The 15,127-nt window shown below is 47.1% G+C and overlaps 2 protein-coding genes across 8 annotated transcripts in view; both read right to left on the bottom strand.

Annotated features, from left to right (window-relative positions):
• RRM1 (ribonucleotide reductase catalytic subunit M1) overlaps window positions 1-1,269 on the bottom strand; it is a 47,402-nt gene extending 46,133 nt beyond the window's left edge. Inside the window, exon 1 of the mRNA XM_028514690.2 lies at window positions 729-1,269. Coding sequence (XP_028370491.1) covers window positions 729-747 — 19 coding nt within the window. The 5' untranslated portion in view covers window positions 748-1,269. The remainder of the gene's footprint in view (window positions 1-728) is intronic.
• A 1,840-nt stretch (window positions 1,270-3,109) lies between these two features.
• The window catches only part of STIM1 (stromal interaction molecule 1), a 183,025-nt gene continuing 171,007 nt past the window's right edge, over window positions 3,110-15,127 (bottom strand). The window contains exons 8-14 of one of the 7 annotated variants that reach the window (XM_036028900.1): window positions 13,673-13,840; window positions 13,064-13,164; window positions 12,552-12,787; window positions 11,285-11,377; window positions 9,523-9,589; window positions 7,363-7,399; window positions 4,835-5,016 (exon numbers count right to left, since the gene is read on the bottom strand). In XM_036028900.1, coding sequence (XP_035884793.1) covers window positions 4,972-5,016; window positions 7,363-7,399; window positions 9,523-9,589; window positions 11,285-11,377; window positions 12,552-12,787; window positions 13,064-13,164; window positions 13,673-13,840 — 747 coding nt within the window. In that variant the 3' untranslated portion in view covers window positions 4,835-4,971. Of the gene's footprint in view, window positions 5,017-7,362; window positions 7,400-9,192; window positions 9,590-11,284; window positions 11,378-12,551; window positions 12,788-13,063; window positions 13,165-13,672; window positions 13,841-15,127 lie in introns of all 7 variants that reach the window. The other 6 variants (XM_036028898.1, XM_028516088.2, XM_028516090.2 and 3 more) reach the window with 6 other exon arrangements.

Raw genomic sequence — 15,127 nt, 5'->3', positions numbered from 1 at the left:
CATAGCCAAGCAAAAGGCTGGCGCAAACGAGGTACTCAGCAAGTCTAACGGGAAATAACTGTTGAGGAAGAATACAAGTGCCCAGCCGTCCCGGACCCCATCTAGTCAGATGTCTTCCTCCCCCCCGCCCCCAGCCTCATTCTGTATCGCTTCCCATCACGGGGAAGAGCAGGTAGTCATTGTCCCAAACTCCTCTGGGACTAACTACTCCTGGGACAAATGGCAACACGCATCCGATAACGGGCAAACTCCAGGGAGATGTCGGTGTATGAAATTCGGTTTTTTGGACCCGCACCCCTACCTCACCCCACACGAAAGATCAACTCTGCCATCAGTCAGTCACCGAACCTCTCTCTGCATTTCAGTTTCTTAAACTGCTAAGTGGACCTGAGAACCCTACCTCAGGGGCTCGTGGTGAGGAAAAAAATACTGCCTGAAAAGCGCTGAGCGCACCCAGGAACTACTCGGTAAAGGCGAAGGGGTTATTCTTTTGAAATGCCTCAGGATGGCAAAGCTAAGGGGGCGCAGACTGAAGATCGGAGCGGGCGGTGGGGGGAGGGAGAATGAGGGAAGCCCGTAGGCCGTGCAAGGCTGACAAGGCGGGAAGCCGCAGCGGGCAGGGCGGGAAGCGGCGGAGGCGGGCGGGTGCTGCTAACTGCTCCGGCGGCGGCAGCTGCGTCCCCTTACCCGCTCCCCACTACCCCACCGTCCCCTTCCTGGCCTCTCACCTCGCTTGATCACATGCATAGCAGCTATTGGCTGAGGCGGCACGGATTCGAAGCGGGTTTGCAGCGCTGAGGCGCCGGCAGGATCTAGAAGGTTGGTGGAGTGCGAACGGTCGAACTCTGGGGGCTGCTCAGGCGCAGGGAGTTGAGTTGGACCACAGAGCACTTTCCTCTGCAAAGCAAAGGCGCGACAATCCGAATCTCCTTCCCGCTCCCGCCACCCGTGACGCAAATGCGACGCGACGTCGCTCGACTGACGTTACTCAATGCTGCCTGCGCCCCGACCAGTGGGCAGTACTAACAAAGCAGAAAGTCTTCATCGCCCTTAACCTTCCAGAGGAACGTAGGCGGGGCTCCGGAAACCGCTCCAGTCCCACCGCGGCGGAGGATGTGGGCCAGGCGGATGGAAAGGCTGCTCTGCAGCCACCATATTAAGTATGGGGCGGGCCCAGCTGACTGCACCTCTCACACAGTGCTTCAGTTGCTTGGACTCGCGTAGAGGGAACCTGATCTCTCGCCGCCATGTTGTGTGCAGGCGAAGCCGAGCCTGAGACGGGACGTGGTACGCAGAGCCAGCCAGTCCTGGCCACTCCTCTCTCGGCAGCGTGTCCTTGCTGGGGTTGAAACGGTTCGAGTATTTTTGAAATAACTATTAGAAACTAACCGTCCAAAACACTTTTTCTTGTCTAGACTACAGTGCCATTATAACACGAGACGGCCGTCCGATGTTGGCTTGTGGCCTGGAACCTATAGCCGGATGCTGCCCGGAGTCCCAGGGCTCTTGAGACAGAAGAAAGCCTAGCACTTAAGTCTGATTGGGAGAAAAAACTTCCTCGGCCAAGGGCGTTTGGATTTTATCCTGACGGAGGTGGGAACCCTGGAAGGGTTTTGAGAAGGGGCGGATCAAGACCCATTTGCTTTTAGATTTCTTCAGTGGATAGTGGCAGAGGCAGGATCAGCAAGAACGCCTTGTGGAGGTAGAATAGACATGGCTTGGTGACTGAATGTAGAGAATAAGAGTAGATGAGATATAATATACAAAGCTGATGTAGAAGCTTGTGATTTGGGCTACACGAACTGAATTTTATGAAACTTCATGTGGCATCCCCTCCCTAAAAGCATCGATGATTCCTTTTTCTTTCTAAGGAAGAAAGTGGGTTTTTTTTTTAATTTATAGTCGAGTAGTAAAGGGAGAAGCCTTAACTTGCCAAATAATTCTTTAGCAGTATATTCTCCAGATGCCAGTCTCCCTGTAATTTTTCATGTGAAAACACTTATATTTTTTATCTTTCAATTATAGTTTACATTCAATGCTTTTTGTATTAGCTTCAAGTGTACAGCATTGTGGTTAGACAATCATATACTTTTAAAAACGTTCACCCCTATATTTCCAGTACCCACCTGGCAGCGTAGTCATTACAATATTATTGACTATATTTCCTATGCTGTATTTTACATTCCCATGACTATTTTGTAAATACCAATTTGTACTGCTCAACCCCTTCACCTTTTTGACCCAGTCCCCCAACCCACTTCCTTCTGCAACCCTCTGTTCCCTATATCAGTGAGTCTTCTTCTTTGTTCATTTACATTGTTCTCTAAATTCCACATATAAGTGAAGTCATACGGTATTTCTTCTAGGACCAACTTATTTCACTTAGCATAATACCCTCTATGTCCATCCATGCTGTTGCAAATTGTAAGGTTTCTTTTTTATGACTGAATAATATTCCATTGTATATATGTACAGCTATTTTTTTTTAATCCATTTGTGTATGGATGGACACTTGGATTGCTTCCATATCTTGGCTATTGTAAATAACACTTCAATGAACATAGAGATGCATGTATTCTTTTGAATTAGCATTTGGGTTTCTTCATATGTATACCCAAGAAATGGAATCTCTGGGTCATAAGACAGTTTCATTTTTAATTTTTTAAGAACCCTCCATACTGTTTTCCACAGTGGCTGCACCAGTGTGCATACCCACCAACAGTGTACAAGGGTTCCCTTTTCTCCACAACCTCACCAACACTTGTTGTTTGTTGACCTGTGACATAATTCTAAAAGTCATTGGTCATAGGTGAAGCTAAAGGATAGGTAGGGCCAAGATGGTCCATAGAGGGGATTGCCAGATTTAGCAAATAAAAAAACAGCATGTTCCAAATATTGCATGTGGTATAATTATACTAAAAACATTATTATTTGTCTGACACTCAAATTTAACTGGACATCCTGTCCTTCATCTGGTAACTCTACCCAGAGAGCTTTTGGGTATGTGTATTAGAGTTTCATTTTACCTTGGCAAAGCAGAAATAGTTTCTTCATCCTGTGTGCTATGCCACAAAGAGTACAGAGAACACAATGAGAGTCAAAGCCAGCAGAAGTTAAAATCTCCTACATGCTTTATTGGACTTCAAAGAATCTTATGAAATAACACAGAAAAACCCATGTGAGGGTGTCCAGGGGGTACAAGGCAGTCTGCAGCCTAGCCCCCTCCTAAGACCAGCCCCAGGTGCCCCTACCCCAGGCTCAAAATAGGCTCCTAGAGTAAAGGCATGTCAGGGAGTGGGACAGAGGGGAAAATACCTTTACAGCCATAGCAAAAACAGGTAAGGGAGAGAGTTGTCTGGAGGGTGGGAAGGGTGGGGGGAAGTGGTCACATAGCCACCTTCACCTACACCTTCTTCCTTAACCACAACCTTCCCTAAATTGGCTGTGTCCTTTCTGAGCCTCTAGCCCAGGGTATGCAGTAACATGAAAATGGGGTCTGACAAAGGGAATATATGGTGCAGGCACTTGGGAAATTCAGATTTCTTTTTTTCAATTTTAAACTATCTTTTGGTTCAAATGCAACAATATCCTGCCCAACAGCTCGAGGGCCCGTTAGATCCCTGTATCATGGCTGAGGCTCCTATGGCCTGAGGAGCGGATTGTCCTGAGCACCAGGATTACCGATGCTTAGGGAGCATTTGGGCAGCACCTCTTGTAGACAAACCCTCCTGCAGTGCAGGAGAGCAGGGATAAGAGGCAGGTATGGGTGAAAAGAGACAAAAGGTGACTGCCTTGTAGCCCCCAACTCTGGCATCTACTCATCCTCCAACTAAGAGAAGTATCTATCTATCCCTTAGCTTGGCCTCTCTTCAAAACTCTCTAGTAACTTGTTCTTTGGGAATTGGTTTCACTTCCTGGAGACCTAAGTGAGCTCCAGGCTGAGGTTTCCTCTGGCCCACCATACTCCCAAAAAACAAACCTCAAATATGAGGCCTTAGGACCCAATTTGGGGCAAAGAGAGCCATCATAGGTGGGGTGAAGTAGATCTGAGGCACAAGTGTCAGAAGTTACCCCTCCTATCTTCCCCCCCTAGCTGCTAGGGGAACTTGGGGAGTGGTGAGAGGAAGGAACCTGAAAGCAGAAGACAGAAAAACAAGAAACCAAACCTCAAAACTGGGACAGCAGAGACAGAAGCTGGACCTCAGAGGTGGAGCTGGTAGCTGAGGGGACAGCAACTAAGACATGCACTGAAGTGGAGAGGGAGCAATAGCAGCAGCCCATGGTTGGGAGGGAGGCAAGGCAGGCAGGCCATGGTGGTCAGTTAATAAATAATGTTGAAGGACCCAAGGGGGAGGGGGGCAGGTATCTACAGTGCCCAGGCCCCTGGGCCAACCCCTCCCATGCCCCACTCTAGGGGCCAGTTATCTTGGAAGGCAGAGAAGGGGAGGCAGAAGACCAAGGAAAGACAAGCTGTCCTGCCACTGCCACCCTCATCCTGCCTACTTCTTAAGAGGCTTCTTAAAGATTTTGAGGGGAAACTTCTTCCGGCCTGGGCTGGAGTCTGCCTCCTCGCCAATGGAGCTATTATCCTCCTCAGCCATGGCCTTCTTGCCAGCCAGGTGGGGAATGCGTGTATTTCGGCTGGCCTGCAGAGCTCGGCTGTCCCCAGCTGGAGATGGTGTGTCTGGGTCTGGGGAACTGGGACTCTGAGAATGGGAAGAATCCAGAGGTGGACAGCCACCAGGTGGGGCTGAGGGGCTCAGCTCCATCAGGCTGTGGGCCTTGTCCAGCCCATGGTTCAGCGCCAGTAGTGCCTTCTTGGACAGGTCAGGGCTGTCAGGCAGTTTCTCCACCGCAGATCCTGGGTGGACCCCCTCAATCTGCCGGTGGCTGCCGTTGGAAGTCATGGCATTGAGAGCCTCGTCTGCAGCACGAACCATCTGAGGAGGCTTGGGGGCCATACGTTGGCGGTCACTCATGTGGAGGGAGGACTCCGAATCGGAATGGGTCAAATCCCTGAAAGACAAGGCAGAGAGGAAGGAAGGAATACATACAGGATGGGGGAGAGGGAGGGAAGGGAAAAAGTTGAAGAGGAGAGACAGGAAACATGAAAAGACAGGAAAGGGCATGAAAATGAGGGGGAAGAGAGGGGCAGGAGATAAAATAGGATGAACAGGCATGCAGGAAAAAGAGAGGTATAAGAAACAGAAGGAAGATGAGCAAATCAACAGTACAGGATCCAAGAGGAGGCCAGAACAGGGAATTCGGATAAATCAGAGAAGAGACAGGGAGAAGAGAATAAAATTGGGGAAGAAAAAAGGCAACAGGAGAAGCAGGACCAAGGGGAGGAAAAAACAAAAGGGAAGAGTGATGGGGAAAGAAGAGACAGACAAGAAGCAAAAACAAATGTCATTATACCATCATCTGTTGGGCAGAGAGCTTTCTAATGCCTGGGCCCACCCCTAATGAAAGGCTTGGCCCTAAACTAGCAGCCATAGGCTTTAATGCCACAGGCGTCCTCCTCAATAACATCTCTGCTTTCCCATAGCTGCCTAGATTTCTTATGACTCAACCCTAAGCTAATGCAGAACCCACATCTTGCTCTGAGTCACCATTTTTCATGCCTTCCTCCCCCACTTACTCCTGTCACACCCTGAGACACATCCAGTCTGGACCAAGTCCCCCAAAAAACAGGATACATGCAGTAAGTGGGCCTGACCCAGGCTGGGGAGGAGATGGTTAGAACAGCCTTGCAAACAATCTCTCACCCACCCCAAAGGCCAGAATGCTGCCTCTTCCAACCCTCTCACAGGTTTCAAAGGGGGTCAAGAGAAGTGTTTCAAAGTTCAAACCAAAGTCGGTTGGCAGCAGGAAGGGTGGTGTCTTTTTCAAAGCTCTGCTGACAGGGAAAATGGAGGGAGGTTCAGAAAGACAAGATGTTGGCCTTTAAGGACCAGTGGTTCAGAACAGCTGCACACTAGAAATCGTAAGGTGTGATTCGATTTCCATCTCTGCCTGAGGTTTGGACAAATCATCTAACCTTTCAGGTCCTCAATTCAGACCAAATGAAGAAAATACCAATTTGGTTATCTTGCAGAACTGTTTGGAGGATCAAATATGCTGGCAAAGCACTTGGAATAAAGATGATGAGTCCAGGCAAAGCTGAAAGACTCATATGTGGGCCAAACATGAGAGGCTTCTTTGCAAGGCTGAGTTATGGAGACGTGGCACCACCCACAGGACATGCACATACAGGGGCTAGTCCAGAAAGTCAAGACCCTTTTAGGAGCTAGCAATTCCTAAGAAGGCCATGAACCAGTTCTGGATGTCACCCCTCCTGTCTCTACAGAGCAAAGGGTACATGTGGTGGGGGAGTCCCCTGCCCATCCCTTAATCTTCCTTCTTTCCCAGAGGCCTGAGAACCCACAGTAGAGGCAGAGGAGAGGGCCAGGGAAATGCTTAAACATCCAAGTCAGGAAGCTGAAGGGAAAGTGTCTGGAGTGGGAGAGGAGAGCACCACAGGACCTGGAGAGGACACTTGTGGATCAAAAATTAGGTAGATCTCCAGGCCTCTAAAATACGCAAAAGCGAGAGGTTGGCTCATAGCTATTATACAGGAATGGGTAAAAATAGGTTTATAGTTGTTAGTATGTGAAACACTGAATTTATTCTTATATTATTATTTATTATTATAATTATTTTTCACATTGTAAAGCTACTTTTTCCCCACCCTATAGGTTTAATTCTTAGTAGGAAACAGTTAACTAAGCAGCCACCTCATTAGTCAGTACCTTCCTAGAAACAAGGGATAGCAGAAGACAATTCCAGCTCCAATTCCCATTCTACAAATACTGTTTCAGCCATATCCTCTAGTGTTTACCAATATTTGGTTTCATAATATCTGATGCTGTCCTTGCTTTTATCTAAATGTGCCCTTGTTTCCCTAAGCCCTAAGGTGATACTCTCCATATCCTGCCTTTTCCACACACGTATGAACTACCAGGAAGCATGGTGCCAAGGAAGTTCTGAGGAGCAATTACACTGGGAAAGGGACCCTCTGGGCTGAGGGGGTGAGGATCCTAGGAGCCTACCTTTCTAATGCCAAGGAAGAGAGGTCTCAGGGTTGGGGCCCTCCCAGACAGCTCTGTTTAGTTGTGTTTCCCATCTTTCTATGCCTTCCTCATCAGCTGGGGCTCCCAAAGCAAGATAAGAACCTGGGAGGAGGCCTGGGTAGATGTAGGAGGGACAAGGTCCACTGAGACAAGCTCACCTTCCCCTCCCTGAATCTTTGACACAATTCAGGCCAGTGTTATCCCTCCCCAAAGGCTGGGCTGCCTTGGGCTCCCAACCCAAGCTACTGACCTTACTAGAGAGCCTGTTTGCCTTTAGAGACGATCCTCTGGTGCATGGTGCAAAAGAAAATTAAGTAGTGAACAGGCCAGGTGGATGCAGGTACTTCCCCACCCAACCTCCCCACTGGCCTCGGCTTGGGCCTTGGAGCATGAGATTCATAGCATCTCCTAGTGCCCCCACACGAACTCAGTCTTCTCCACCTATTTTGGGAGGGGCAGTCTCCCTGCCTAGGCTTTTGGATGAAAATGAAGATGAGAATGAAGATGAGCAGCTCTGCTGAAAGATAATGCTAAAGGCAGTTCCTTTGTAAAAGAAAAAGGAACAGACCTCATGGATAACTATTCAGAGGTCCAGGGGCAGAGCTAGACAGACTGGTATCCAGAATGAGGCAGAACCCAAACAAAGCAACGGGGGAAGCAGGCTACAGCCCAGAAGCCAGGCCTGCTGGGCCATGGTCACAACTTCAGAGATGAGAGGTTCTTCCACAGAAGAGAGACTTTCTGAGGATCCCTTAAGCTTATTCCCGACAATGTCAAGGCTACTATCCCTGACCCTAGCCTAGCATCTTGAGGTATCAGTAGGGCCAGTCCCTACAACTGCCAGACCAAGCTGTGGGAGAAAGCCTTCTACCAATTCTTATCCAGTTCACTTACTGAGACTTTGTGGAAGGACAAAAATATCCAACAGAGTATCCTAGAATGGAAAACCAAGTTCTAGTCTATGTCTGGTCTATGTTATGCTCCTAATTAGCTATGGGACCCAGGGAAAACTACTTAACCTTTCAGAGCCTTAACTTCCTGCTCAGAAAGTAACTATTTTAATGCCTATCCCACCTACAAACTTTTCGTGTTCAAAACCCCTAAACATGTTTACCCTCTTCTGTTCCCTAATTCCTGAAGGGTACATCCACTCAGTCATCCAAGCTAGAAACCTGTGTGTCATCACAGACTCCTCCCTCCCCCTCACTCCTCACAGCCAGTTACCAAATTAATCCTCTCCTTTCACCCCAAGACCTTGTTACTTCCCCTAGTGCTCTACTATAATGATTTCCAAATTCCTGTTGTCCCCTTTACTTTATATAGACTACTAACACGTTATTTCTAAAATGAAAATCTGACCAATTAACTTCCTTGTAGAAACTCTTCTGCAGTTCTCCACAGCCTAAAGGTATTCTAGCTTCATTCTCTACCCCTTCCCACCAACACATATCCAATGTTCTAACCACAAATATCAGATTTTCTTGAATCTCCATGTCTCTGCACATAATGTTACCTTGGCCTAGAATACATTTTCTCCTTTGACTATACACAGGATGTTAGCACAAATGTCACCTCTTTTGTGAAGTGTTCCACCCAAAAACACACTGTTAGTCACTCCCTCCTCAACACCCCCATAGCACTAAGCAAATTGTTCCATAATCATTTATGTACCTCTCCCAGGTCAGAGTATAATGGCTGGGCTTGAATCTTATCATCTATGAATCCTCATGCCCAGCAGAGCCTGGCAGAGTAGGTTTCAATAAATCTTTGATGAAGAAGTAAAGGAAGTGAGGACTCCACTGAGATAACAGATATAAAAGTGCATAGTTTAGGCAAAAGTGCTATGGGACCATGAGGGAGGGGGTTAGAGTCAGAAAACTCCAAACACAATAGGGAGGAAAGGTATGAGGAGTCAGGCTGACCCTAAGGAATCCCAGGGCTAGGTAAGGACAGGACAAGGAGAAGATGCCATATTGCACACACCCCCATAGCTGACCAAGCAGCAGCCAGTGGGCAGAGGCCAAGGTATAGGCAGCAGAAAGGGAAGGAAGGGAAGAAAGAAAAGAGAGACAGCTGATACCCCATGCTCTCTGAATGCCCAGGCATCACAGCGGTGCTGTCAGAAGTGGGTGTGTCGGGGTAGGGCTCCATCTGGAGGAAGTAGGAAGTGCTTTGGTGGTAATAAACAGGGTGGACATGGATGGTGGTGATGGAGGAGGAGGAGGAAGTGGTGGTGGTGGTGGTGGTGGTAGTGGTGGTGGTGGTAGAAGAACAGGAAGAAGAAGCAGAGGCAGATGGAGAGCTGGTCCCGTGGCCTTCAGAACTGAAAGACTGTCCAGATGAAAGGCTGCGCATTCGCCGCAGAGATGCCCGGCTTGTCAAGAAGTGGCCAGCCTCACCCTCTACCAACCTCTGAGATCCCAGGCCATGCTGTGGCTCCGTCAGGCGCTGCCGGACACTGCTCTGCAGGCTTGGGGCTGCAAGAAGAGTGAAGACAGTGTGAGGAAGGGCCAGATTACTTTGGGCTGGTAGGCAAGCAGGTTTGCCCATGGAGAAATGCTTGCTGGAGACCACTCTGGGCTTCTAGTGACCAGTCTGAAGAATGGGGCACCTCTTCCCCAAAACCTCCCACCAGGGGTTCTAAAAGGGGAAATTGAAAGTGAGGTGCCCAGGTCAGTTTTAGTGGCAATTCCAAAGGAGGGAGGCCAACATTAATATAAAGGGATATGACAAGGCAGTTAGTGGAGGACACAAGCAGGACAAGGTAGGATAGGGGTTTGGGGCAAGGTTCGGGAGAGCACTAAGAACCAGCCTTTTTAGAAAGCCAACCTCAGGAAGTAAGTCATGGTTTAGACAAGGATTTATGCACAAACACGTTCATCACATCATTATTAATAATTGCATGAAAGCAAACAAAGGTGGAACAATGGGAAAATGATAATACATCCAACTGAATGTATTAGCTGGAAGGCTATATACCTATTAAAAATGCTGTCTATGAAAAGATTTTAAACACATAAAAATGCTTATTAAAATGCTTAGGGAAATCAAAAGGACACAAAAATTTTATGTAAAAGAAAATATACCTTGAACTATGGAATATAAAAAACTAGTTTGAAACCTAGTTTGGGCCTTTCCACTTCTAGCTGTGATCTTGAGCAACTGACATCCCTATTTTAATGCCTACCTTATAAAATTCTACAAGGTTGTCTTAAGGCTTCAAGATAATATATTTAAAGTACCTGACACAGTTTATGGCAATCAATAAGTGGTAGTGGTCAGTTTTCATTATCATGACCACATAAAAATTAAAATTTCACAAGAAGATTCAAAGAAAAGGTGCTCAAATAAAGTGGGACTATGGATGCTCATATTTACTCTTTTTACTTCCCAAATTTCCTCTAACAAGCATGTAAACAACAAAGAACCAGCTCTTGGATCAATGCTACAAATCAGGCTCTTGGAAGATGATGGCCGCCATGCCCAGTAAAGGGCTACCTGGGTACCAGGTAACTCAGGAATGTGCTAGAGCATTCCCCTTGGACTTACTCCCAGCCCCAGCTGAAAACAGAATTCACACCTTTGTTTTTCCTCCTCTACCCTGATAGATGGGCCTCCCTGTGTTCTCCCTAAAAATAGGAAAAAGGCCAAGTTACAGGGTGGCAGAAGCCTTGGAAGGGCCACCAGGGAGAGAGCACAATTCCATGGTGATGGAGAGATGGGGAGGCAGGGCTTCTAAGCCTGGTGGCTTCCAAAGAATGAAAGTAGAGTGGAAGAAGAAAAGGAAGCATGGAATAGGGAGGGAGAAAGAAGGAGAAACAGAGAGGAAAAGGGAGAAACATGAAAAAGAGAAAAGAGGGAGAGGATTTTTCCTTCCCTCTTCCCATCCCAGCCCAGCTGGAAGAAGGGCCACCAGGACATCTGTCTAGCTGGGCTAAAATGAGAAGCCTAAGCCTTCCATCACCATGGGTGTTCTCTCTCCACCCCTCATCTGAGCAGGCTGATTCTTCTCACCCCCGAACCCCTCCTTGCAGTTAGTAGGGACAGTGCTTAAGGAATTGAGGGAGTAGGCAGGGGAGTGAAACAGGCAGGAGAAGGGGCCCATGGGAATAGGAGTGTTGGTTTAGTTCCAAAAATTGGAAAAACAAAAGCCCCAAAGGGGCTCCTCAAACCCGGGTATTTCCAGAGGGACTGATCATCCGAGCCGGCGGATGTTGAGCAGAGAGAGCGGTCACTGAACCTACGCCCCATCAACCAGGCAGCATCTGGGGTCCAACAGCCAGGCCAAAAGGAGAAGAGAATCTGATTTACAGAGGGCTTCAGCTTGCTCACTAATGAGATAAGGGAAGGGCCAAGGGGCAAGGGGTAACTCAGAGCTAATGAAGGGTCCTCCCAACCCAGAGAACAAAGAAGCCTTTAATTCAAGGATCACGCTCTGCCTGCCAGTGATCCTAACCTTGTTGCCTTTGAGTAAAAGGCCTGAGAAGATATAAGACCAGGAAGACAAAGAGGCTTGGTCAGAGGCAAAGTATCATTGAAGAAATTGACAAATAAATCCTGTCTGGAGTTGGAATCCAGTGTGATTAAAGAGCCAGAAGGTAAGCCGCTAACCCAGCCCCAGTTTTTTGCCATCCCTCTGCACCCATGAGATAGGGGCCCAGAACAGCTTTTCAATAAGGCTCTATTCTGTTTATGTAAAATACCCTCTGATCCAGAGAAGACTTTACCCCAGCAAGGGGTAAGTTCCTTCATTCACTAAAGGATTCCCATAGAGTGCTATCTCTTTCAACCCTGCTCTACTCGGCTCTTATCACTCACAGGGGAGAAAAGGGAAAGGAAAAACCCAGGACAGAGGGTGGGGAGGTCCAGGAGTTCAGGTGCAAAGCCAGACATGCTTGTGCAGGAGACCCCTCCTGACAAGAATGTCTTTCCGGCTTGGAGGATTTAGGGCTATTATCACCTTAAGGGACTGTTGCTTCCTGAGGTCTCACACAAAAGCCAGAAAGAAACATCATTCCATTCTACTTTAGCAATTAAGAATAAAGAATATAAAATAAAAACAAAAGCAATAAGATAAATCAAATGAGTTAAAATAAATGCCATTTTTAGATCATGAACCACTAGGGAGATTATTGTTATAAAGGTAGATGGAGAGGGGTGGTAAATAAAGGGATTTAAAAAACACAGAGTGAAGGGAGACACACTTAATGCAATAGGCCCAGAAGGGCAGATAGAATATTAAGCAAGGAAAAACCACTCAAAGGACAACTATAAAGGACTATTCTGATGCGAATTGTGCTTTATTAACCAAGGTCATGAGTTGAACTGTCTTCCTGGGTATCTGCCGCACGTGCTGTTTAAGCATGGCAGTGGCCAATGACTTAGCCTGTCTGTGCATCAAAGGCTTGATCCCTCATCCCCACCCAAGAGGTCACTTACACTGCATGGACAAGGGAGACACAATCTCCTCATCCATGTCATCCACGTCGTCAGTCATGATGAAGTGGGCAGGGTTGGGGCGTGTACTGCCCATCCAGCTGGGGTCTATGTTGAGGGCAGCCACCAATGAGTGGATGCCAGGGTTATTGACAATCTGGAAGCCACAGAGGATCTCAATCTGCTGCCAGCGGTGCAGGCGCTCCCGCAGTGCTGCCGTCACCTCGCTCAGAGCTTGCCTGAGGACAGATGAAAGAGAATGGCAGGCTGGGCTGGGTGAGGCTTAAAAGTAACCAGGCCTCTTAGATGAACAATTTGAGGGGATATGTGTAAGTAAGAAACACAATTAAATCATAAACTTAAGAGCAAAGTAGGAGCTGGATAAGGGATGGGACAGGAGACCAGAGCTGTTCTGCTACCAATTAGGAAGTAGAACTGGGGTTGGAAGTCCCAAACACCCTCAAACTCTGAGGACGGGATGGCATCACCAGAGCTGGGCAACAGGTGCTACTTACTTAGCCGTTAGGATCTTGTGATCCACATCATCCAGGGAAGAGCTGTGGGCCACGTGGAAAGTGCCAAAGAGTGTGTTTCTCTTCTTTTTTATCTTCTCAGCCTGTAAAGGCGAGACCCTCGGATTAAAAAGAGCAGAGATTAGGAGTTGGAAAAATGAGGGATGCTTTTCTGTGGCTGGGTTCTCCTCCTAGCACAGCTTAGGCTGCACAAGAAAAAGGAAGAGAAGATGGGAAAGGGAAAAGGAAGTCAAGAAGAGGGAAAAGAGTAGGGGAAGAAAGAAAATAAAGGAATCAAGAGAAGCACAGGGATCCCCTGACAATACTCTCGCACCAGGAGGACTCTGCCCCCGTGACGGTATAGAGCTAGCAGAGTCTTCCCACTTGCTGCACCTTTCCCAGAAGGCAGGTAGAAGTACCCCCATACCCTCATTCCCTGCTCCAGAAGCTCTAGGACATTATCAGGAGCTGTACATTAGGAAAAGAAATAGCACCCAGCAAAAGGATATCTCTTTGCCCAACAGGAAGGATAGAGAGAGGCAGAAAGGAAGAAGGACAGGTGAAAGGGAAGGAGGCAAGGAGAGAAAAGGGCAGCAGGAAGGCATGTCTCACCCCCTCCTTAGCCACCAGCAGCTGCTTCTCGGCATTTTGCTTCTTGATGTTGTAGTACTGCACCTCCACCTCATGCGTCAACTGCAGCCACTTCTGAAGGGCCTCTGGAGCATACCATGAACTATGCGATTCCAGCTCCTTCTCTGCTTTTCTCAAGGCCTCTCGAACCTGTGCAGCCAAGAGGATGTGAGTCCATTTACTACTACATGACCCTCTCCAATGCTTCTACATTATACTTCAGAATTCAGAGTTCTAATCTGCTCTTTTATGTGAGATTTATAATTCTCCCAAGACGGAAAAAAGGCAAAGATTATTCTCTGTATTTTATACACAAGGAAGCAAGCTCAGAGAAGGAAAATAACCTACTCAAGGTCATACAGAAAGCATAGTAATCCCCCTTATCCATGAGGAGTAAGTTCCAAGACCCCCAATGGATGCCTCAAACCATGGGTCGTGCCACACCCTGTATATACTACCATTTCTCCTATATGGACATACTTTGTTTTATTGCACTTCACTTTATTGTGCTTCAAAAATATTATGTATTTTACAAAATGAAGGCAAAACACTCTACCAGCAAAGATTACAACTGGCTTTATTGCCATACTCACTTTATTGCAGTGGCCTAGAACCAAACCCACAATACCTTTGAGGCATGCCTGTAAATACATACAATTTATAGCTTTCCTTTGGCATATCAAATAGCCAGAATCACTATTCTGGCATTTTAGGACCATTAGTAAGTAAAATAAAGGTTTCTTGAACACAAATACTGTGATGCCACAACAGTAATCTGATACCCAGCATGGCTATGAAGTGACCATCTGGCAAGTAATATATACAGTGTGGATACACTGGACAAAGGGATGATTCATGTCCCAGGCAGAACAGAACAGGACAGTGTAAGATTTCATCACTCTACTCAGAATGGCGTGCAATTTAAAACTTATGAATTGTTTACTTCTGCAATTTTCCATTTAATGTATTTGGATTGCTTTTGACAGCAGATAACTAAAACTATAGAAAGCAAAACCTCAGGTTGGGGGGACTACTGTAGTATCAACCAGAACTCAAACTGAGATTTTTCTGCTGTCAAACTAGATCTCCCTTTTCTCACAATCTCAGCGATCTTCCCTGCTCTCTTGAGGCACACTGTTCAGCTCAGTGAATCATCTTCTTTCCCAGAGTTGAGATCTGTTCTTGGGCCTCAAGACATCACAATATGGCAAACTTAAAAACAAAGCACTTGATTAGGAATCCAGAAATCTGGCTCTGTCCCTGGTCTGTCATTTGGCTGGCTGTGTGACCCTGTGCTTCCTATAGTAGACCTCAACTCGGCGTGAGGAAAGACTTTCTTCTTCTCAAGAGTGAGTGAGCTCTCCATCGTGAGAGGTAATGTGAAGAGTTCGTGTTTGCCATAGAACCTTCAAAATGATTGCTATTCCAGAAAGGGAT

This window comes from Phyllostomus discolor, chromosome 6, assembly GCF_004126475.2.
Source record: "Phyllostomus discolor isolate MPI-MPIP mPhyDis1 chromosome 6, mPhyDis1.pri.v3, whole genome shotgun sequence".
In the NCBI taxonomy this organism is placed as follows: Eukaryota; Metazoa; Chordata; class Mammalia; order Chiroptera; family Phyllostomidae; genus Phyllostomus; species Phyllostomus discolor.
The sequence above is the reverse complement of the archived record's forward strand: the minus strand, read 5'-3'. Positions and strand labels throughout refer to the sequence as shown.